This window comes from Equus przewalskii, chromosome 15 (genome assembly GCF_037783145.1).
Source record: "Equus przewalskii isolate Varuska chromosome 15, EquPr2, whole genome shotgun sequence".
Classification (NCBI taxonomy): domain Eukaryota; kingdom Metazoa; phylum Chordata; class Mammalia; order Perissodactyla; family Equidae; genus Equus; species Equus przewalskii.
In genome coordinates, this window is record NC_091845.1 from 5,105,600 (window position 1) to 5,130,214 (window position 24,615).

General features: G+C 50.7%; 1 protein-coding gene across 1 annotated transcript in view; it reads left to right on the plus strand.

The window, feature by feature from the left end:
• FGD5 (FYVE, RhoGEF and PH domain containing 5) overlaps positions 1–24,615 on the plus strand; it is a 110,708-nt gene that overhangs the window by 51,789 nt on the left and 34,304 nt on the right. The window contains exons 4-5 of the mRNA XM_070574643.1: positions 10,261–10,319; positions 10,432–10,462. Coding sequence (XP_070430744.1) covers positions 10,261–10,319; positions 10,432–10,462 — 90 coding nt within the window. The remainder of the gene's footprint in view (positions 1–10,260; positions 10,320–10,431; positions 10,463–24,615) is intronic.

The following is a 24,615-nucleotide window of genomic DNA, read 5'->3' on the forward strand; positions in this document are numbered from 1 at the left end:
TGTTCACGTTGTTGCAGCCGTCACCACCATCCGTCTCCAGAACTCTTTAATCTTCCCAAACTGAAACTCTGTCCCCATAAAACACAGCTCCTCATTCCTCTTCCCCCAGCCCCCCTGGCACCCACCATTCTACTTTCTGTCTCTGTGACTTTGACTACGCTAAGGACCTCAGATGAGTGGAATCAGACAGCATTTGTCTTTATTTGATTGGCTTATTTCACTTAGCATAGTGTTCTCAAGGTTCATGCATGTTGTAGCAGGCATCAGGATTTCCTTCCTTTTTAAGGCTGAGTGATGCTCCATTGTGTGGATAGGCCACATTTTGTTTACCCGTTCATGCAGTGATGGACACTTGGGTTGTTTCCGCCTCCTTTTGTGAGTCATGCTGCTGTGAGCGTGGGTGTACAGATCTCTCTTCAAGACGCTGCTTTCACTTTTGGGGTGTCTATCTGGGAGTGGAATTGCTAGATCTTTTGGTAGTTCTATTTTTAATCGTTTGAGGAACCACCATACCATTTTCCACAGTGGCTGAGCCATTTAACAGCCCCACCAACAGTGCACCAGGGTTCTAATTTCTCAGGAAGGCCTTTCTGCTGAGGAGGAAACCCTTGAGCAGGTTGCTGAACAGTGTGAGGGAACAAGACGTGGGAAGGTCTGGGGACAGAGCGTTCCCGGCAGAGATAGCAGCGCAGAGGCGGGAGGGGGGGCGAGCTTCGAGCTTCGAGAACTGCAAGACTAGACGGTCAGCTTGGCTGGAGCAAAGGGGAGATGGGCAGGAGGGCCTCTGTGGGACCTCCCTCAGCCTGCGGCCGTGTTCAGGTTTTCCCCACTCTTCTGCCTCCCTCACTGCTGTCACTCACTCTGCACGACCTACTCGAGCCAGGCCCTCTCCATGCCGTCCGCCTCAGCTCTGGTGGTCTCCTCACCTCAGGAGCTCCCCCTGCCCTGGACTTCGCTGGTTCCGTCCTCTGCTGGTTCTCTCCCTGCTTCTCCAACCATCCCACTCTGCCTACACCTCCACATGAGGCATTTATTCCCAAGGCCCAAGCTCCTCCAGCCCTGCCTCTCATTCCTGTCCTTTGCTCAGGCAGCCCATGCCAGGCCAGGAGCCAGCTGTTCTCAGGTGACATTCCCAGAGCTGACCTTCTGACCCGCCCTCCCCCAACCCCAGAAGCTGCAGCCCCACACTCGCTCCAGCTGCCAGCTGCCCTTGTGGGCCCTTCTTGGGAACATCACAGACACCTCAGACTCAACACATCCCTAGCTGAACTCGGCGTCTTCCCAGCGCCCCCGGACTGCTTCTCCTCTTGTGTCTGCCATTCTGGTTGTTGGCACCAGATCTGAAAGATTTGGAACCCTGGCATTTCATTTTCTATCGCCGTGTCTTAATCGTGGATCATATGAAGTTTAATAGCCACCTAGGCCTTTGGCCAGGCACCACGAAGGATCCAAAAATGAGCTCTGTCTGCACTTTAAATGCCCCAGCGCGTTTGCACTTGCAGTTTCCTCCATCTGAAACACTCTTCCTGCTGTTTGCACAGCTGGCTACAGGTCTCAATTAGATGTCACCTCCTCCAAGAGGCCTCCCCTGCTCACCCTGCAGTGCTGGGTTGCAGAGTTCCTGTTGATTTCCTGCCTCATGCTCATCTCCAGCTGTGGTTTGCTCTTTGTTTGCCTGCATATTTGCATATTGGTTGCCTTTTCTTGTCAGAATAGCTCCAGGTGGGCAGGGACCACGCTTATCCCCTTCACAGTTGCGTCCTGCTACCCGACACATCAGATTGTATTCAGTAAATATCTCCGAATAAACTGATAAATAAGTAAATACGTTAGACCAGTTTCTGTATTTAAGAAAGGAAAACAAACTTAAATGTACAACAGTTTAATGAAATGAAAACCTTTGTTTGGTCCTGTATAATTTTCTTTGCACAACGAGAGGCAGAGCTGGGAGCCAAACTTGCTTCTCGCCAGCTCCCCGGTGACCAGGCAGAGTTCATCATAGCCCTGTTTCAGGGCAGCATGAGCAGAGGGCCTGGAGGATACAGACCTCAGAACCCAGGGGGATAGGAGAGAATAGGGGCTCAGAGGTCCAGGGGGCGTCCTGGGCACCCACATGTCTCACACCCCTCGTTCAGGGTCCTGGAGGGGCTTGGGGCTGTCAGAAGCCAGCGGCCTGGGTATGAGGACAGTTAGGACCCCCTGGTCCGGTGAGAGCTGGTTCCATGGCTGATTTTCCTCTCTGCTGAGTCTCAGACGTGCCCCTGGCTGCAATTTGGGATTTAGGCCCCAAGGTCACACTGACCCTTGCTTTCTCCTTCCTGACTTCTTGGTGGTCACTCTCTGTCCTGAGTCTATGGTTCTGCTATTCAGAGTTTGACATGTGGCCCAGCAGCACCCCAGGTCCCACCCCAAACTCACCGAATCAGGATCCCCATGTTCTCAAGATCCCCAGAGATTCTTATGCTCATTCAAGTTTGAACCCTGGTCTGTGTATCTCAGCCTTCCAGTCTATTTTGAGCACCCACAGTGCCCTCAGCTCTGGGGATGCCAGAAAAGAAGCTAGTGGGGTCCCGGACCAAGGGGAACTTATAGTCAAGTTGGAAAAGCTACTCACATGATACTCTTTAAACTGTACACTTATGTTTTATGCAATTTTCTGAATGTTGTATCACGCGATTTAAAAACCAATAAAAACGGCCTCTGAGATGGAACAGTGTAGGGCAACCCTAGTGTGCCCAGCTGTCTGAGCTAAACCCTGAGCAGTGGCAGAATCTCAAGTCTTAAGAGTCAGGGCAATCAGGGAGGCTTGCAGGAGGTGAGGCCTGAGTGCTCTTTGAAGGAGAGTAGATGTAGTCAGGTAGAAAGGAGAAGGAGGATACACAGGAGGCAGAAATGGACAGCATGAGGCTTGGAATCCAACCATTGCCTGGGTTCCTGAGGTCATGGCTGGTCCTTTCCCCAACTAACATGAGATAGTGAGGACAGGAAGACCGTGTCTCACGTGAGCCATGTACTGGCCTTTTCCTGCCGTCCAACAGTGAGAGCTTGCCAGTCACAGTTACAACCACTCTCTTAGGACTCTAGGAGAGGAGAGAACTGACCGGGGCATTTAGAGATCACTGTTTTTAAGAACAATTAACATGAGATCCACCCTCTTAATGTCCATGGAAGGATGAATGGATAAACAAAATGTGGTCTGTACATACAATGGAATATTATTCAGCCTTAAAAAGGAAGGAAATCCTGTCACATGCAACAACATGGATGAACCTGGATGACGTTGTGCTGAGTGGAGTTGGTCAGTCTGAGAAGAAGAAATACTGCCTAATTCCACTTAGATGAGGAATCTAAAACAAGACAGTCGAACTCCTAGAAGCAGAGAGCAGGACGGTGGTTGGCAGGGCCTGGCGGGAGAGGGAGATGTGGAGCTGCTGTTGAATAGGTGTAAAGTCTCGGTTATGCAAGAGACGGTGTCTCAGAGGAAAGGAAACCAAGGCTGGGGGTTATTCAGCAGGTTGGAGGCAAAGTCGGGAGTAGACATCAGGTTTCCTGAGGCCTCATTCGGGGCATTCCAGGATACATGCTGCTTCTACGAATGTTTTACAAACCAAAGATTCTTCCAAAATTAAACGTTTTTTAGACTATCTGGGGCAAACCCAGACTCACACCAGCCTATCTTCAGAAACTAGAATAAGACAAGGCGTCAGCGTGAACTGGGAGCCAACCACCTGGTCCTGGGGGAGCCGGGGGGCACCTCTGTTTGGTCCCACCCTCTTCCCTCCTTGTCCTAGCGGGCGTGGCCTCATCCCTTCTCCACTCCCTGTGGGAACACAGGTGGTAGCTGGGATGAAAATGAGCTGTCTCTCCCTGAGCCCCTGTCTCTGTATTTTCCAGTGACTGGTAAGGCTGTGCTGGAAATCCCAATGTGAGTTCCAAGGGGAAGGAGGATGTCCATAACAGTGGTGCCCGGAGGAACGTCGCGGCCGGCGCACTCCTGGATCTGGTGCCGCCTGTGAGCCTGGCTTCCCGGGCACCTCCTTTCTCCAGATGCGACTTTGGAACACTCCGCAAGTCCCCTCCTCGGGGCCCTCAGAACAGTGAAGACTCATGAGGAATATTTCCCCAGGGCTTGGAACAGCCGCGGAAGGCAGCCCCTTCCTTCTTTCCGGATGCGATTTACATTTTCCCCAATGGGCTGTGCGGCTGAGGAGGCTAACAGATATGGAGCATTGGGGTGCCTGCCCTGGCCCTTTGCCCCACCCCAGGTTTAGCCTGTGACTTAGAGACACTTACCGAGATTATAGGGAAATTCTGGGCACAGGGACCTACCTGCATGAGCCCAAAAGGCCTGAAAGTAGGGAAAAAACAAGGTGAACTTGAGTAAAACTGAGTTCCATGAGGCATGGAGGAATGCAGGAGAGGTGCCTGGAAAGGGTCTTCAGGCTGAGTTACAGGCAAGGGGTAGGACTTATTTGTGCCTCAGTTTCCTCATCTGTAAAATGGAGATAATTATAATAGTACCTACCTCATAGGTTGTTGGGAGGGTTCAGTGAGGTAATATGTGTAGAAAGCTCAGAGCCAGACTTTTCACAAACAAGTGTTGAATAAATGCTCACTGTTATATTATTAAGTAGGTATTATTATTCTCTCTGTTTTACAGATGGGGCTCGGAGAAGAGAAGTAACTTGTCCAAGGGCTCAGGTATAGGAAGGGGTGGAGCCCAGGATTTGAACCCAGGTTCTCTGACCCCAGAGTGCAGGCTGTCACCATCATGCTGGGTGACAAGTTCTCTGTAAGTGCCAGGGAGCCACAGGAGCCCCTCGGGGCTGCAAGTGACAGCGGAAGGTGACCACCAAGACCTAGGATGGATTGGAGCCGGTGAAAGACTGGAGCTCTCGATGAGCTGGAGCAAGTTCAGCTGACGGGGGAGGGACACCGGGGGGCTTAGGTCCAAGATGGGGACCAGAAAGCTTACCACTTCAGAGGCAGGGGAGTTCTGAGCGTGGACAAGGCCCAGGGTGGGTGGAGTGCATGTGGATGTTGGAGAAAGTCCTCTGAGAAAGAGGGCTCAAGGAGGCGAAGGGCTGAGGGTTACAGCATGGAGAGTCAAGTGTCCAGGTGACCACGGGTGGGGGGAGCAGGTGTGAACTGGGGAGGGGAAACTGAGCCAGACACCAAGACATCAGGACATGGGGCTTGGCCAGGAGCCGGCAGAGAAGAGGGTGAAAAGAAAGAGGGGCTGTTTAAAGGCAGAGCAGGTGCCAACCCAGGAGGCCGTAAGCAGGGAGAGGTGACGGAATGGGAGCTTTACTACTACTAATTATTATTATTGCTTTTATTACTATTATTATTCAGTGACAGTGATGCCTCACTCTTCTATAGCTTTCACTGAGAGTGAAGAGCTTTTCCATCCACAATTCCGTATGATCTTTGTGACAGCCTCTAAAACAGTGGTTCTCAAACCTTTTGGTCTCAGACCCCTCTACCCTCTTAAAAATGATGGAGTTTTCGTTTCTATGAGGTATATCTATCAGTATTTACCACATGAGGAAGTGACACTGAGAACATTTTAAAACATTTCTCTTTTAATTCTTTTAAAAATACCAGTAATAGACCCATTACATGTTAACATAAGTAGCATTTTTTATGAAAAATAGCTGTTTTCAAAAAAATGTATTGAGGAGAGTGACGCTGGTTTGACGCTTTTCCAATGTTGTTGATGTGTGGCCTCAGGGAAGATGGCTGGGCTCCCCCCGCTGCGTCTGCACTGCGTCTGTTGGACAGTGGTTTTGCTGGACTTCAGTGAAAATCCAGGCTCACACACATGTGTAGTTGGAAAGGGAGGCGGGACCCAGAGCTCTGGGCCCACACCTGGGCAACGGCCGCTCTAGGAGGAGGCTGAGGACTCCCCTTTACAGCTGGAGCAACTGAGGCTCAGAGACAGAGGCCCAGGTCTCCCAGCTCTGCCTGTGACTGTTCACCACGGTCTCCACAGGAGGGCTGTCCCTGTGACCTGCCCTGGCCCAGAAGAGCCCAGAATGGCTAGTTTGCCTGGGGCCTGGGGAGGAAGTGGAGACTGGGTGGCCCCAGGGAACAGAGGCGATAAGCTGCTTCGGCCTCAGGCAGAGGGGCCAAGGCCTCCTGATGTAACACCAACAGCATCAGCCTGAGAAGTGCGATAGCCTGGCCCCGGCACCCCAGCCCCCACACTCCTGGGAGGAACCCTGTTCCCAGAAGTCTGTCTCTGGACACTGCCGTCAACCTCAGAGTTCATTTCCTGGTTAAACAAACATCCATACTCAATGGCCCCATTGGGCAACGCCCAGAAGCAGCTCCTGAGGAGAGCCTCGGGCACATGGCCTGCCAGGCCTCCGTGTCGGGCTGGTGAAGACACATCCATCATCGGTGCAGTCCCTGAAGCAGGACGGCCCGTGTGTCCCACCCAGAGTCTGCCGTCTGGTAAGAGTGTCTGGGAGGGACGTGCAGAGTGGCTCGTGCCCCGACCCCACCCAGACCTCTGTCCCCGACAGCTTTGAGATTGTAAACAGTGGTAATGACGACAACTCCAAAATTTGGGCGGGGCGTGACCACTCCCCTCCATCATCTCATCAGCTCATCCTTGCAAGGTGGGAATACTGACCCCGTCTTCCACCTGAGGAAACTGAGGCATCTGAGAGGGGCTTGCGCACGGCCACATAGTGCGTGTGGCCTGGCTGGGATGTGGACCCGGGCGTCCTGACTTGCTGATAGTTCTCTTTCCTCTGTAGCCTCTGCTCCGAGGGCCAGAATCAGGAAGAGCTGAGGCCAGAGGACGAGCCCGGCCGTCCTGGGGTGTGGCCCGCTGCTGCCAGCTTTGCAGCGCAGGTGGAGAACAGGTGCTTCCCCACTGTGTATAATGAGCAGAGATGCCCTCTGCTGAGTACAGCTGGGTGCCAGGCACACTGCTGAGTGCCTGGGTGTTGGAGCCACACGACCTGGATTTGAGTCTTGGCTCTGCCACTTAGTAGCAGTGACTTTTGGCAAAGGGTAGGACTGACTTGTGCCTCAGTTTCCTCATCTGCAAACTGGAGATGATAGTAGTAGTACCTACCTCATAGGTTGTCGGGAGGGTTCAGTGAGCTAATACGTGTAGAAAGCTCAGAGCCAGACTTAGCACAAACAAGTGTTCAATAAATGCTAGCTGTTAGATTATTAAGTAGGTATTATTATTGTTATCATTACCCATGTTTTACAGATGGGGCTCAGAAGAAAAGTAATTTCCCAAGGGTACAGCTATAGGCAGGAGCGGAGCCCAGGATTGGAAGCCAGGCCCTGACCCCAGAGTGTCACCCAGGGCTCTCAGCATCGTGCTGGGTGACAAGCAAGAACCGCATCACAGGCCCTGAAGACTGAGGCCATCTTGCCTCTTGTCCGCATTTTATAAGGGAAGAAGCTGAGCTTCAGATCTCCTGACTGTTGTCCTTTCTCTGCGCAGTAATTCTCCTCGTGGAAGCCTGAGCGCAGCCTTTGCTTAGCTGTTGAGGCCTGTCCTAGCAGATTACATTTTCCATTGTGGGGGTTTTCTTCCCAATCCTGGTCACGAGTGGGGCTCTGCAGGAGCCCTGCTTGGGGAGTGTGGGCTGCTCGTGTCCACAGAGCCCCACGCTGGCCCTGCAGGTGCAGAAGGCGGATGGGAGGGCAGGAGGCCAGGTGGGACTGGAGGCCTCCGCGGGCCTCAAAATTTTCCCTCCTGCCTGGTGGATGCTGTGACAGCCCACCAAAGAGGGGGCAGTGAGACACAGTGGGGAGACTGACCGTGGGCCCAAGTTCTGCCCTGTTAGGGTGGCCTCAGAGAGACTGAAATCTCCAAAAACACTGTGCTTCTTAGCCAACAGACTATTAGGGACAGACCAGCTAGGGAAGGGAATTCATTTATTGAGTACCTACTTTGGTCAGGCACTGTGTCTCATTTCATTAGTTTGTTCAGATGTTTATTGAACATCTCCTCTGTGCAAGTATTCTGTTAGGTAGTGCGACCGCTGGAAAGAAAAGTTCAGAAGATAAAGCATTGGCGCAGTAGTTCTTATCCAGGGGTGAGATTTTGCCCCTAGAGGACATTTGGCAATGTCTGGAGATCTTTTGGGGTGTCACAACTAGGGGTGGGCGCTGCTCCTGTCATCCAAGGGTAAAAGCCATGGGTGCAGTTAACAGTCCTACAACACATAGGACAGCCCCTGTGACTAAAGCCGTCTGGCCCCAAATGTCAGTGGTGCCAAGGTTCAGAAACCTGGGGTAGAAAATGACTCTGGGTGTGGTTAAGGTCAAGTGGTCACAGATGGCCACTCCGAGGATGTGGCTTTGGAGTAGAGACCTGAAAAAGTCAGAAAGAAAGAATGAGGAGATCTGGGGGAGAGCATCACAAGCAGAGGGAACAGCAAGTGCGAAGGCCCTGAGTCAGGAATGCGTCGTCCAGAAGACCACTGTGGGAGACCAGGGATTGTTCTCCACCGTATTGCAGGAGAGAACACAGGCTCGGAGGTAATGGGTTGCCAACATCATACAATTAGACAGCAGTGGAGACAGGATTTGAAGTTGGATGTGCTTGATTCCAGGGTCTGTTTGCTTTCCGCTGCCTCAGCTGCTGTTGTCAGAGGAGTGGCTCACCCTTCATCCCACGTTCATCAGGCCTTTCCTCTACCTGACACTATCAACTGTTTTTTGTTCTCCTTCCACCCCTGGGCACTTGGTTCCATTCCTGGCACCACTTGAATAACAAGGATGATGATAGCTGTGCCTTCTCTAGGGCTTCCTGTGTGCCAGGCACTGTTCCAGCTGTGAGGCGCACGCATCTGTGTCTACATCTGTATCCACATACTGTACGCACACTCATGTAATCCTCACAGGATGCCTGTCTGTTAGACGCCATTATGCTGTTGTGCCCATTTTACAGATAAGAAAATTGTGACATAGAATGGTTAACTGGCTTGTTCAACTGGTAAAAGGCAGAGGCAGGATTTGAGTCCAAACTGCCAAGTTCCAGAGTCAATACTCTTAACCGCAACACTGCAGTTGTCCTCCCAGCAGGTAGTGAGTTTCTAGTCACTGGGGCAGCTCATCCCTTGAGCAGTGGCTCCTCGAGTTCGGTAACACACAGGTTCAGTGCAGAAGGGAAGTTAGAGGTCACTTTGTCCACACACGGGAAACTGAGGCCTGGCCTCCGAGAGTGACTCGTACAGGCCTGCACTGGGAGGCCGTGGTAGAGCTGGACTCGGAAGCCAAGTGTCCTGGCTGAGTACCCTCTGCTCCTCCATGGGCCACTCCGCCCCGGCCATGCCTGCACATTCCCAGCGTCTACCATCTGTTCTGTCAGGCTGCCCTGTAGTGTCCTTGCTTTCCTGGATCCCAGCCACCTTCCGTGTCTGACATCCAGCAGGTTTGGGGACACAGAGGAGGGCCAGCTTATGCCAAAGGTTGAGGCAGGTGCCTGAGCCCCCACCCATCCTTCCTGTTTACAGACATAATCTCAGTTATTCTCAGGTCTTGCGGGTGCAGAAGTTGGGACTTAGGTGGGTTAAATGGCACAACTCCTGGGGTCAGCCAGGGGACTCAGTGCTTCCAAAATGGAATGAACATTCATTCCTTCACTCGCTCATTCAGGCAACAGAAGGGAACCTACCATATGCCGGGCACTGGTCGTGCAGAGGTGAAATCTGTGGTCCCTGCCCTGCAGGGAGACACAACTGGTGTCCTGAGAGGGGTGTCCAGAAAGGATACCTAACCCAGCCAATTCAGAGAGGGGACCAGGAAAGGTTCCTTGGAGGAGGTGACAGATACCATGGCTGTGTCTTAAAGGATAACTGGGAGTTAGCCAGGCAGAGAAGGGGAAAAGGACACTGAGGGGACAGTGTGTACAAATGCAGGAGGTGAGAGAGCACCCCACGCAGGAGAATTACAGCTTGTTTGGGATTGCTTGGGCCGTGGGTGGAGGCCATCACGATAGTGGCCACTTATTGAGCACCGTGTGTCAGGCACCATGCTGAGCATCAGCTCGACAGCCTTCGGAGTCAGATGCTCTTACTGTCCACATGTACAGACGAGGAGACCGAGGTGCAGCGGGGTGGGTCACACAGGTAGCGAGGGCCAGGAAGTGGGCTGAGACGGTGGTGGATTGTCTCCGGCGGCGTGGAGTCCTGCTGTAAACCTGACGCGGGCAGAGCTGAGTCTCCCTTCTGCTGCCTCCGCTGATGTGGCCCCTGCTGATGGCTCTCTTTCCTCCCGCAGGTGGAAGGACAGTCCAGAGCCCATGTCATCGCACAGGAACTGCTGTCCTCAGAGAAAGCGTGAGTCCCCAAGCAGCTGCCGGTGGCCTTGAGCTTGTTAACAGAACATCACCCCTCCCGGGCTTATACAGGACGGGAATTAACGCAGACTCAACCCTCTTTCCCTCCGCAGATACGTGGAGATGCTCCAGCACTTACATGTGGTGAGTTAATCATTTTAATTGTCCAGAGCGAATTGCCCTTTGACAGGCTGTGATATAAGAGGCAGAGACGCAATGAGGAGACAGAGGTCATGTCCACGGGCGGGGGCTTGGCGGCAGGCGAGTGTTCACCGGGGCTTTTCAGGGAAGTCCCTCTTCTGATTCCTGCGCTGCGGGGACAGTAGCCCCATGCTCTCGTGGGTATGCTCCCTGCCCACCCAGGGTTGAATGGGGGACGTGCTGAGGTTTCTGGGGGATGCTTGAAGTTTCCTCAGCCCTTTAGTTGAGTAAGGCAGAAGGAGAACAGATGCAGTTCTGAGTCATTGCTGTGTGTGCAAGTTGAGGGATGTGTGTGAGTGTGCATGTGAATGTGTGGGGGGGTGCACATGTATGCGTGCATGTGTACATGTGTGTGCGCATGTCATATGTTTAGGTCCATACAGAGGAAGTGATGTGTTTGCACAGTGACACAGCGGTTGGGGTGTCAAGAGGCTTTCCCAGTCCCCCTAGAACTGGGGCAACAATGCCTGAGCCAGTGACAGAATCCTCTGGACTTTCAGAGGAAAGGAGGTTAGACTTGGGGACTGCCTGGGTATCAGGCACTGTCATCCTTCACAGGCCTGTGACAAGACAGCCTGGAAAATCTCCCTTTGCAGTCAGTTCGATTCAGTTCAACAAACATTTTTTGAAAACTTGCTATGTGACAAGAGCTGGGAATGGAGAGTCAGAACAGCCAGGGCCCTTCCCCAGGAACTCTCTGGCCAGCGAAGGAGACAGATTAGTGAATGAATAATTTGGAGCACGGGGGGAGTGACTGACAACCTCAGGGAATCTAGGCAGGCTTCCTTGAGGAGGTGACGTTCAGGCTAGGTCACAGGAGGGGTGAGGGAAGAGGGTACAGCAAAGACATGGGACGTGAGGGGACGTGTCAGGCTCAGCTGCCTCAGGTCCTTGTGACGGCTGCCTGTGCCTCTGAGCTCTCTAAACCATTTGCAGCTCTCTAAGCCTCATAGTTTAGCACTCATTCTACACTGCTTTGTATAGCTCACCAGGTCTTTCCAAGAACGTCAGAGCCAGGAATGTCCCCCCTGGACATTTTGCCAGTGGTGGATTGGAGGCCCAGAGGGAGGGACTTGGCCAGTGTCACACAGTGGCTGAGCCAGGATGAACACCTGGGTCTGCTGCCTCCCAGGGCACCATGGTCATGTCATCACGTGTTAACCATGCGTCCCCACTGCCTTTGGAGTTCCTGGCCCCAAGCCAGGCCTCCTGCTGAATCCAGCTGAGATCCCCGTCAGTGACATCACCCTGGTGTCATGTTGTCATGTGAGCAGGGGCACCCAGGTCCCCAGCAGGAGAACAGAGCACCACTCTGGTCCGCGCTCCCAACCCTCATTTTGTCGAGATCTTTGTGTGTGTTATTAAACCCAGATGTCCGTGGGTCTGAAATATACCCCCCACCCCACCTTTCCACCTAAAAGATTGCTCTAGCAAGGGCAGGAAGAGTCACTCTCCCATTTCCTTCTCTCACTCACTTCTGAGCTGGCAGCGTGACAGAGGGGCTGGGCTTTTTTGTTTTATGACTTTGTGAAGAGGGTTTTAACTGGGAAACTTCCATCTGTGTTTGCACTGCTTCCTGCCAGTTGGAAAGATGCTGAAGCTGCTGGTAATCCATAATAATATCCTGAGGAGAAAAAAAGAGCCCGTAAGAATCACCACTCAGAAGCTAGTTGCGGGAAATTGTGGTCTGGAGCTGCATTTATGACGTCAGTGCTTGTGGGGATAGAAGTGGCAGAAATGCCCCATTGTGACTCCAAGTGCTCGCCAGGGACAGTAGTCTAAAGGAGGCCCATAGGCTTTGGGACGTCTCCACCACTCCCCCTGGATCCATCTCTGATTACTAAGGTTGGCAGGTTCTCTCTCAGACTTTCTTCTTAGAGATTTGCTGCTATTGAAATCCCAAGGCTGCCCAGTGATGGGGAGGGGCCGACTGTGCATTCTGAACCTCCCTGGCCAGAGGACTCCCTGGCTCCATTACGCTGCTGTTGAGGGGGAGGCCGTGGCCTCTGGCCTTCTGTGTTTGGGAGTCAACTCAGTGCTTGTCAAATAGTAGACAGAGCTAACACAGGGGTCACTAAACGTTCTGGTCATCCAAACCTGAGTCCTGATTTCCTGTTTTTGTATAGCCTGTTAACTAAGAATGGATTTTATGTGTTTTAAACGTTTGTGAAAGAAGGCAAAGAATAATATATGACTGAGACCATATGTGGTCCACAAAACCTAAAATATGTATTATCTAGCCCTTTACAGAAAGTTTACTGACTTCTGGTTTAAAGACTCCCTCCCATCCTTCCAGCATCCCATCTGTAAATGGCTCCATCCACCTGCCCATCTATCTGTGTAATCAAACTCTCACCCACTCATCTATCTGTGGATCTATGGCACATCCACACACCCACTCACCCACCCCCACCCCGATTCATCCACTATTCAAATGTCTACCCATCCATCCATCTAGTCATTCATCAGACTCCCCATCCATTCATCAATTCATTCATCCGTCCATCCTTCCATCCATCCATGCATCCATCCATCCACCCATCCACCAAAGCAACCAACCATCCACCCATCCATTCATCCACCCCTCCATCCATCTGTCTAGTCATTCATCAAACTCCCCATCCATCCATCCATCCATCCATCCATCCATCCATCCATCCAAGTTACTCATTCCTTCTGGATGGAATATCACAGGATGTTTATAATGCCATCGATACTGAGATAGGCCTTGGAGCCCCAGGATGAAAACGGCCCAGAACCTGCCCTTGAATAGGGCTCTGTTTTTTGTTGGTGGAAAGGATGGAGGTAGGAAAGAGAAATAGACACGTGAACAGACAGTTATGCTACTCTGTGGTAAGCATAATTTGCCCAAGTGTAGTTTTGTTCAAAATCTGCAGGAGCGTGGTGAGGAGAAAGACTTGTTCCCTTTTGGGGCATTTAGGAAGGTTGGCAGAAGAGTGTCACTGAGATGGACTTTGGAGGAGTCCGTCAGGCCAGGATGGTGATTGGAAGGGCACATGAGGCAGGCGGTCAACATGGATGCGCTCCCAGGCCTGAAGGCACACGATGTGCCTGGAGAGTGCCGCATCGTCACGTGGGGTGAGAACGTGGAGAAGTTTGGAAAGGGAGGTTGGAAGTGGAATCTGAGCTCAAGTGATGGGTCCAAAAACAAGGTCCGGACCAAGTTGAGAAGTTCCCAAACTACCAGGCTAAGGGGTTTATGCTTTTCCTTGTATATGGTGAGTTGTTAGAGACCTTGAACAGATATGGCCCCTGGGAGCCTTCAATCCTGTTTTCTCATCTAAACAAAAATCCCTCTCCTAGCAGAAGCTGAAAATTCTGGGTCCCTCCTTTGGGCTAAGGTGTTGAAGGCCTGTTCAGAAGCTAGTCTGCCTGATGGCGCAGGAGAAGTTCCCTCACCTGAGAGGCCCCGCGTGATCTATCCTGTCTGCCTCTCCAGCATCACCTTCTGCCACTTTCTTCTTCTTCGCTCCAGCCGCACTGGCCTTCCTCCTGGTCCTCACACACTGCAAATGCGTTCTCAGTACAGTTTCTGCAGTTGCTCTTCCCTCTCCTGGAACGTCTTACCCCTGATCTTCTCATAGCTGGTTCCTCCTCCTCATTCTGCTCTCTGCTCAAGTGTCACCTTCTCAAAGATGTGGTGCCCCAAAACCTAGTGGCCTAAAACAACCAGGTTATTGAGCTTGCGGATTGTCTGGGCCAGGAATTCAGACAGGGCATGATGGGGTAAGCATGTCCCTGCTCTGCAAGATCTGGAGAAGACTTAAGGACTAGAGGTGACTGGGGGCCAGGGGCTGGAATCAGCTGGCACGGCTGGTTGGTTGATGCTAGCTATTGTCTGGGACCTCAGCTGGGCTATTGGCTGGAACACTTACTTGTGGCCTCTCCGTGTGGTCTCTGCATGGGCAAGTTTGGGCTTCCTCACAGCATGGTGGCTGGGTTCCAAGAGTGTGTGTCCCAAGAGACAGCCAGGAGGAAATGCGTGGCATTTTTATGGTCTAGCCTTAGAAGTCACGTAGCACCACTTCCACCATGTTTTGCTAGTCGAGACAGTCACAAAGGTCCACCCAAGTTCAAGGGGAGGGGACATAGTCTCCACATACAAGGGGAGGAGTATCAAGCTCACATTGCGTAAAGACCACGTGAGATAAGAGATATTGTTCTGGCCATTTTGCAAAAATACAATCTACCATGGAAGCCTTTCCTAATAATTCTGTCAGTTAAGAGTTATGTTCGACTGCTGGTAAAAAAAACCCAATTATGGTGGCTTAAATAATTTAGAGGTGATTCTCTCATGTGGAATAAGTCCAGAAGTAGGAAATCCAGGTCAAGTTTGGCAGCTCCACAAAGTCTCAGGAGCGAAAGGTTCCATCTGTCTTTCTGCTACATCCAGTTTGAAGGTTCCTCATGAACACAGGATGGCTTCTGCAGCTCTAACCATCACACCCACGTCCCAGGCACGAAGAAGGAAAAAGGGAAAATGAAAAGCTCATGCTCCCAGCTGAGTTAGTCCCCTTGAAAAAGATTTTCTGAAAGCTGTTCTTGACAACTTCAACTTCCATCTCCTTGGGTACTTCTAGTTGCAAGGGAAGCTGGGTCAACTGTAGGTCAAAGCTGGGTTCAGCTCAGTGGCTGTGCTTCTTGTGTGTTCATGTGTGGGGTCTGGGCTGAAGGGGCAGCAGGTACCAAAGGAAGGCTCTTCCCGCGGGGGTGGAGGGAGAGCAGGTGGAAACACCAGAGGGCTTCTACGATTCAGGCTCCAACTGGCACATCCTCACTCTGCCCACATCCCATTGGCCAGAGCAAGTGCCATGGCCAGGCCTGGAGGCAAGGGGCGGGGCCGTGCTCTCCCCATGGGGAGGCCAAGCTGCCAGTGGTGGGGGCCAGACCTGCAGCTCTGCTGGCTCTTCTGCACTCTCTCTCAGGCTTCATCTGATCTTCTTTGTAGCGCCTCTCGCTATCTGAAATTATCTAACTTACGTGTCTGTTAACTTGTACGTTGTGTTTTCGTTTTCATTCATTTCCAAATACTTTTAATTCCCTTTGTGATTTCTTCTTTGACCCATGGGTTACTTTAAATTATGTTGTTTAGTTTCCAAAGATCTGTGAATTTCCCCAGTTTCCTTCTGCTGCTCATCTCTGATTTAATTCCATTGTGGTTGGGGAATGTATTTTGTATGGTTTTAATCCTTGAGCTTTATGGAGGCTTGTTTCGTGGCCTGGCATACGGTCTGTCCTGGAGAATGTTCCACGCCTGTGGAATGTGCCTGAAGAGCGTGTGTTTCCTGCGCTCGTTGGGGCTGTCCTGCAGAGGTCACTTAGACCTGTTTGCTGATAGCACTGCCGGAGCCTTCTGCATCCTTGCTGAGTTTCTTCTAGTCCTTCTGTCCATTGCCAAGAGTGGAGTATTGAAGTTTCCAGCTATGGTTTTTGAATTACGTGTCTCTCTCTTCAGTCCTGTCAGCTTTGCGTCTTACGTCTTGGGGCTGTTTTTAGGGGCTTGTTTACTGTCCATGTCCCTCGCTGAGCTTGGAGCCCCTTGAGGGCAGAGCCTGACTGTCCGTCCCCAGTGGTGCGATATCCAGTACACTGTCAGTGCTCAGTAGACATCTGATGAGTGAGTGATGGTGGAGCCACGCCTTCCAGCCATCCAACCACTTCTTCAGTCAGAAATATTTCCTGAGCACCTCCTGTGTGCCGGGTACTGGGGACGTACTGGGGAGCAACAAGGGGAGGTCCCTGCCGTCCAGGAACTAACAGTCTAGAAGGGAGATGGGCGTGAAGAGGAACAATAATAATACAGTGGCGGGGGGGGGCACACCAAGGCTGGGGGGTTCAGGCGAGGCACTCGCCCTGGGCTCCTGGGGGCCAAAGCAGGATTCCTAGAGGAAACGTGTCTAAACTGAGACTGAGAGATGGGGAGGAGTGAGCAGGTGGGCAGCAGGCAGGCAGGCTTGCACCTGGCAAAAGGATCAGCACGTTCAGAGCCCCAGAGGCCATTAGAGAGTGGCATGCTGGGAACTGAAAGAAACTCAGCCTGCTGGAGCCTTGTGAGCAAGAGAGCGGTGAGAGCTGAGGCCAGCTTGGTGGGGGCAGACAGGGAGAGCCCAACAGCTGTGGCGGGGTTTGGGTTTGATCCCCTGAAGGTCCCTGGGGAGGCATTGGGTGATTCCAGCGATAGGTGACGGTGGACTGGAGAGCTGCCGGCAGATTTGAGGACTATGTGCTTGTTGACTGACTGACTATGGGGTGCGGGAGAGGCAGAGAGGGGTCCAGGCTGACCCCAGACTTCTGGCTTGCTGGCTAGGCGTGGGGGGAGACGATGAGTTCAGTGTGGGTCTTATTAAGTGTGAGGGGCTTGCGAGAACTTGTGGGGCAGACTCTTGGACCCCATCCCACAATTGCTAATTGAGACACTCTGGGGGTGGGACCCAGCTGTCTGAGTTTTAATGAACCCTCCAAGCGATACTGATGGACAGTAATGTATGACACTCACAGAGACGGTCCTGTAAGGTCCCTTCAGCTCCAGCACTCTGTGACTTCCTGCCCCCTGGCAGCCAGCACCCTCTAGGACCCTGGTCCCCAACTGTGGCTGTGCATGGGGACCTGGGAGCTTTAAAAAATGTGGATGCTCAGGGCCCACCCCAGACGATTGTATTTAATTGTCTGGGGTGCAGTATAGCCATCGGGTGTTGCAAAGCTCCCCAGGGGATTCCCGTTTGCACCTAGACCTGAGAAGCTAGGGTGGAAGTAGCAGGCATGGATTCAGCACAGTTGTGAGCAAAGCTGGGTGGATCTGAGGGTGACAGCAAAAGTGAAGGAGACCCGGTCTCCTCTCTGCTTGGTTGGAGGGAAGACGACAAACGTGCAGAATAAGTAAATAGCCTGACAATGCAATATTTTGTAAAGCGTTTGCTTTTCAGGCTGGGATGCTTGTAACCCTGCCCAGGTGCAGTAGGTGCCCAGGGAATACCTGAGGCCACAGGATAGACACAGCACATTTTCTAAGAACCTCTGTTTTGCTCTAGGTGCATAATTTTAAATAAATTAAATCGAACATGGCTATATTTTGGGGAATAATGTAAAATATACATTAATTTTTAAGCTAAAATATAAGACTTTAGAGACATTCTGAGATTGGGGTGACTCCTTTCTGGCTGTGACCCAGATTTCTGGAGGCTGTAGGACACTTGAGTCCCTTAGACTAACTGTGACTGCTGAAGTAATCCAGGAGGGCCTCGTGATGGAGGTGGCATTTGAAACAGCTTTGAAAGATGAGCAAGATATGGATCGGATGCCAGAAGCACAGAACAGAGGCTAGAAAAGAGGATTCATATAAAGCATGGCCCCGGGACAGCTGCGGCACCACCTCCTGGAACTTGGAAGAAATGGCAGTTGTCCAGCCCCAGGGCTGACCTACTGAGTGGAAACTCGGGGGCGGGGCCCAGCGTTCTGGGGTTGAGTAGGTCTGGCAGGGAATTTTGATGCCCACTTGGCTTGGAGGACCATTGGTGTAAGGGAATGAGCCGTCAGCTGCAGAGGTGAGCTGGACCAGCTCCTAAAGGGCCATGAACTCCAGGCCAAGGACTTTAACTTGGCCATGAGGGCAGGAGGGACCTCAGTGGGTTGGGAGGAGAGTGAAAGCGGTGGCGGGGGCGGAGGGGGGTCCTTGCTTTTACTCCTTCCCCAAGGAGCCTCAGAGAACTGTTTTCCTTTCTTTTTCTTTTTCTTTTTTTTTTGAGGAAGATTAGCCCTGAGCTAACATCTGCTGCCAATCTGTCTCTTTTTGCTGAGGAAGACTCGCCCTGAGCTAACATCCATGCCTATTTTCCTCTATTTTATACATGGGACGCCTACCACAGCATGGCCCAACAAGCAGTGCTAGGTCTGCACCCAGGATCTGAACTGGCAAACCCCAGGCTCCCGACTTGGAGCGTGTGAACTTAACCACTGCACCACCAGGCTGGCTGCTGTTTTCCTTTCTTAAAAATGTTTTGTAACTTACAGTTAAGTGCACAGATCTTAAGGATAGGGCTCAAATTTTAGCGTGTGTGTACACTTGTAACCACCACCCACAGAGAGCATTCCTGTCATCCCAGAAGATGCCTCTCTGCCCTTTTCGAGTCAGTGTCATCCCCCAGAGGTTACCGCTGTTTTGCCTTCCATCACATTCGGGTGGTTTAGCCTGTTCTTGCACCTCCTGTGAACGGAATCATGAATTATGTATTCTTTTGTGTCTGGCGTCTTTAGCTCAACATAACGTGTGAGACTCGTCCAGGTTTTCATGGATATTAGTATTCCTTTGTATGGCTATACCACAGTTGGTGTATGTGTCTTCCTGTTAATGATCATTTGGGTTGTTTCCAGCTTGCGCTGTTATAAAACTGCTATGAATGCTCTTGTACATGTCTTTTAGGGAACACGTGCGCTCATTTGTCCTCAGTATTTGCCTAGGAGTGGAACTGTGGGGTCATAGGGTGAGCATAGATTTGGCTTCATTAGAAACTGCCAAACTGGTTTGTAGAGCGGTGGAAGCAATATCACACCCATTCCCAGCGTGGGGGAGCATCGCTTATTCCTCAGGCTTGCAACAGATTGATATGGTCAGTCTGTAACCATGACCATTCTGGTGATTGTGTAGTGGTTTCTTGTTGTGGTTTTAATTTGCATTTCCCTGATGACTAATGAAATTGAGTATCTTTCCATCTGTTTATTAACCATTTGGAAAGTGTCTTTTGCTTATTTTTTAATTGGGTTGTCCGTTTTTTCATTATTGATTTATAGGAGTTCTTTAAATATTCTAGACACCAGTCCAGTTTCAGATATGCATTTTGGGAATATTCTCCCAATTTGTGGCTTCCCTATTCAATTTTTTTTAACAGCTTAACTGAGATATAAATCTCATACCATACAATTCAGCTATTTAGAGCATAAAATTCAATGACTTTTAGTATATTCACAGAGTTGTGCAGTCATCACCACAATCAATGTTAGTGCATTCTCATCACCCCACAAAGAAACCCCAGACCCCTGAGCTATGACACCCTGTCCCCCTCCCCTCAGCATCCGTCAGTCTAGTCCATCTCTATAGATTTGCCTGTTCTGGACATTTCAGGTAAACAGAATTGTACAATTTGTGGTCTCTTGTCATTGGCTTCTTTCGCCAGCATAATGTTTTCAAGGTTCGTCCATGTTGTATCTAGCATGTATCAGTACTTTACTCCTTTTCATGGCTAAATAATATTCCATCGTGTGGATATGCCACATTCATCAGTTGATGGACATTTGGGTTCTTTCCACTTTTTGTTTATCATGAAAATGCTGCTATGGACATTCATGTACAAATTCTTATGTGCACATATGTTTTCACTTCTCTTGGGTATTTACCCAGGAGTGCAATTGCTGGATCATATGGTAACTCTTTCACCTTTTGAGGAGCTGCCAGACTGTTCTCCAAAGTGGCTACACCATTTTACATTCCCACCATCATAGTATGAGGGTTCCAATTTCTCTACGTCCTTGGAACATTTGTTGTTATATGTCTTTTCTATTATAGCCATCCTAGCAGATGTGAAGTGGTTTCTCACTGTGGTTTTGATTTGCATTTCCCTAATGACTAATGATGTTGGGCATCTTTTCATGTTCTTTTTGGTCATTTGTATATTTTCTTTGGAGAAATGTCTTTTCAAATCCTTTACCGTTTGTTTGATGGACTTTTTATTGTAATTCTGTATGCAAGCCTCATATCAGATGTGGTTTGCAGATATTTTCTCGCAGTGTGCGGGTTGTCTTTTCGCTCTCTTGACGGTGTCCTTTGAAGCACAAAAGTTTTCATTTTGATGAAGTCCAGTTTATCTATTTTTTCTTTTGTTGCTTTGCGTTTGGTGTCGTATCTAAGAAAGCTTTGCCTGGCCCCAAATCACAAAGATTTTCTCCTATATTTTCTTTTAACAGTTTGATAGTTTTAGCTCTTAGATTAAGACTTTCACCCATTTGAGTTAATTTTTGTGTGTGATGTAGAGTAGTCCAGATTCGTTCTTTTGCGTGTGGATATCCAAAGGTCCCAGCACAATTGGGTGAAAAGACTATTTTTCCCATTGAATTTTCCTGGTACTCTTATTGAAACTCACTTGACCATAAAAGTGAGGGTTTATTTCTGGATTTTTCAATTCTTGTCCATTTATCTGTGTGTCTGTCCTTATGCCAGTACCACATAGTCTTGACTCCTGTAGCCTATAGTAAGCTTTGAAATCAGGAAGTGTGAGTCCTCCAATTTTCTTCTTCTCTTTCAAAGTTGTTTTGGCTATTCTGGGTCCCTTGTATTTCCCTATGAATTTTAGCATCAGCTTGTCAGTTTCTGTAAAAAAGGCAACTGGGATTTCGATAGGAGTTGAGAGGAATCTGTACATCAGCTTGGGCATTGTTGACCTCTTGACAATATTAAGTCATGAACATGGGACATTTTTCCATTTACTTAGATTTTCTTTAATTTCTTTCAACAATGTTTTGTTGTTTTCAGAGTACAGGTTTTATGCTTCTTTTAAATTTATTCCTCAGCATTTTATTCTTTTTTATTTTATTCACTTTTCAAATGATTTTCACCTTTTATTTAAAAATAATTTCAATTTTACAGAGAAGTAGCGAGATTAGGAGTACTACATAGAACAACCAAATTCCCTTTCTCCATATCTGCCTTGTAACAGGAAGTCCAATTTATTATTGTTTTGCTGTATGGTTAGTACTTTTTGTATAGTTTAAGAAGTCTTGCCTGCCCCATAGAGAACTATTTTCAAGGTTCCCAAGTACCCCCAGTTATGGACCAGGCCAAGTGAAGTCTGCTAGGCAGCTCGCGGCCTGCCGGTGTGTGTTTGGGACATGGGTGGGTCATGGCTGAAGTTGGTGTGCGTTTGGCCAAATGGGATCCCAGCAAGTCCACTTGACTTTCAGCAGCGACATCGGTAGTTTGACCGCTTGCAAAGAGGAAGACATTCTGGCCCCCTACTGACTGTCCAGCCCGGAGAATGGAGATGCTGTGCCACCCAAAAAACTCAGTAGTGGATTCGGAGGAGGGGAAAAGGGGCCAGGGTAGCAGGTCCCTGAATGTCAGGTCCCCGCTTCCACTGTGGGCGAGCCTGGGGCGGGGACCTGAGAACTCTGTGAGTGCCCGGAGACTCAGCTGGCCGCCAGAGGCAGAGGGGCGGTTCTCACACTGGGGCTTGTCCACCAGGCTGCCCCAGGGTCTCTGAGGTTAGACAGAGAGCCAGGCCATGCTTCTGGAGATCTGAGTTCTAGTCTCCTGCCTTGACCTGAGCAAGTCACCTGCCTGTCTGGACCATCTGTAAAATGAAGAATTGTACAGAGAAATGGAGAAAGTAAGACTTTGGCATCAGGCCCACTTGGCTCAAATCTTGCCATCTTGATGGCCTTGGGCAAGTTACTTAATCCCTCTGGGCCTAACTCCCTTATTGGTAAAATGGAAATAATAATAATGCCAAAGGGATAGGGTTGTTGTAAGGGTTAAGTGAGAAAATGAATGTAACGTGTTGAGCACAGGATGGCTTGCATGGCAGGAGTGTTCAGTAAACGTCGGCTGGTGTTATTTGTTGAGCGCCTTCCCTGGGCTGGGCGCTGGGGATACAGAGAAGTAAAACTCAGTGTAGGGAACAGGAAGACACAGAAACAAATAATCCTGAAACATGACAGAAGGCAATCTGCACAAACCCTGTGAAGAAGGTATTTGTATCCCCATTTTGCAGCTGGGGAAATTGGGCTCCGTGGAGATGAAGTGACTTTCCCCAGCGCACACACAGACAGTTATCTACATAGATGAGGAGTCGTCTCTGTTCTCCAGGGCCTTATAAGGTTGGCGCAGGGACTCCACAAAGAGCTGGGGAAGTGATAGGGTGAGGGTTCCCCAGATCGGGAAGGCCTTGGGTGCTCAGATGGGTTTGGGTTGGACCCTGCAGGCACCGGAGCCAGTCAGTTCTTCCTCTGTATTGTCTCTAGTCCATCCACTCTCTCTATCCCCATGACCGTCGTCCAGTCCTGGCTCTTTCCCACTCTCTTGGATGGCTGCAACGGCCTTCTCACTGGTCTCACTCCCATTCCGGCCACCTCCAGTTTCTTCTAACAAAGTGAACTTTCTAAGACAGATATTTGCCCACATTGTTCCCCTGCTTAGCACCTTCAGTAGTTCCCTGTCACCCCAGGATGAAACCCAAGTCCCTTAAAAAGCCTACAGGGCCCTGTGGAATGGGTCCCATGCCTGACCCTCCAGCAGCATCATGTTCCGATTCTGTGTACTTCTTGCCAGAGTATACACACGCACATGTGCACACACACACATACACACTGCACCCAAACCATGCTGAACTCAGCTCCTCTGCCACCTCAAGGCCTTTGCACATGCTGTCCCCGCTGCCTGGAAAACTCCCCCTGTTTTCTCAGTGTAGGCATTGGCTCCCTCCCAGAGCTAAGCCACATCTTCCTGCTGTGGTCTGCCACAGTCCTTGTGCTTTTCCCCACCGCCACATTTGCACTGCTGTGTTGAAATCATCTTTTTGCTCATCTCTTTTCCCCCAGATTGTAAACTCCTCCAGGGCAGAACTGAGTCTCTCCTGCTCCCTCTCCCCACTCAGGGCTTGGTGCACAGTAGGCACTCGGAATACTTGTTGAATGAATCAGGGGATGAAGGCTGAGTATCTTCCTCCTCCTGCCTCCCTCTGAGGTGAATGCCAGGACCCCCAGGTGCGATGATGGCCAGAGCTATTGAGACAGCGGAAACCGTTCTGGGAGTGAGGGATGGTGCGGCTGGCACTCAGCGCTTCCAGCTGATGCTCGAGCTTTAAGAACGGATGTTTGTGGCAATTCTGATTATGCTCCAGTTTTTGAAATGAGTCATGTTGGTGATGGCCATCCCACCCTTTGGGACTGAGTCCATTTAGTGAGAATTAATTACAGATGAGCAGCCAGCTTGCAGAGCAGTTACTGTCCAAGCTCCCTGGAGGGTGATGCAAATGTGACCGTCAGTCTCGTCTTTGCTTGGTCCTTCCTTCTCTCTCTCCCTTGCTCCCCCTCTTTCTGTGGGGCTCTGGGTCTGGGCATCACAGTGACTCGATTCTGGTCTTGACTCCCCTGTGACTTACTCCCCTTTTCTGTTAAGTAAGGGTCCTGCTATCAGTCAATCAGCAAGCGTTATAAAATTCTCTGTGTCACAAACTCTGCTGGACTTTAGAAATAGCAGGAAACAAAACAGAACTGGCCCTGTTCTGAAGATGTCATATCTAAAATATGGTCATAACTGCCATGGGAATAGCGCTCTACAGTTTACAAGGCAGTTTTAGATATGAGGCCTTATGTTACACTTGGTGGTACTGTTAGCCCCACTTTACAGATGAGGAAACTGAGGCTCAGCTTGCCCACGGTCACGCAGCTACCCTTACGGTGCAGCTGGGCTTGGCCCTGGCACAGAGCTGAGGAGAGGGTGCACTGCAAGCCCCTGTCAACCAGTGGCCCAAGTAAGAGAGATTCTGGTGCTTGTCAGGATGTTTTCTTTCTCTCTCTGGGATGCCAGGGCTGAGAAGACCCTGCAGGGCTGGGGGCTGCAGCCTAAACATGGGGACTCACAGGAAAGAGGAGGAGGGCCCTCCTGCCCCATGTCAGCAGAGAAAGTGGCACTTGAGGTTCGGAAGGACCCCCGTGCCCCAGAGCCGGCCGTGGGCAGAAAGAAGACCTGTCCCTCTGGCTGCCCTCCCGGCCCAAGTGTGCTCTCACTGTAGTTCCCCTCCTCTACCCTCCAAACTGTGCTTTCAGGAAGGGCCGGGTCGCTCAGGCTCTGTGAGGTTCGGTTTCTAATTACGGCTCAAGCGTGTGGGCTCCACGTGAGGACGCACGTGCCTCAGCCCAGAGAATCCGTTCATCAGTTCAGGATTCAGTCCCGAAGAGTTTCTGAGCCTAGTGAGGGTGCTGCAGGTTTCCGCAGACCTGCCAGTTGCACCAGACTGGGGCTGGGGAGGGCTGGGGAGGGGTGGCTGCAGGCAGGAACCAGCTGGTCCTCCGTCCTCGGGACTGCAGGC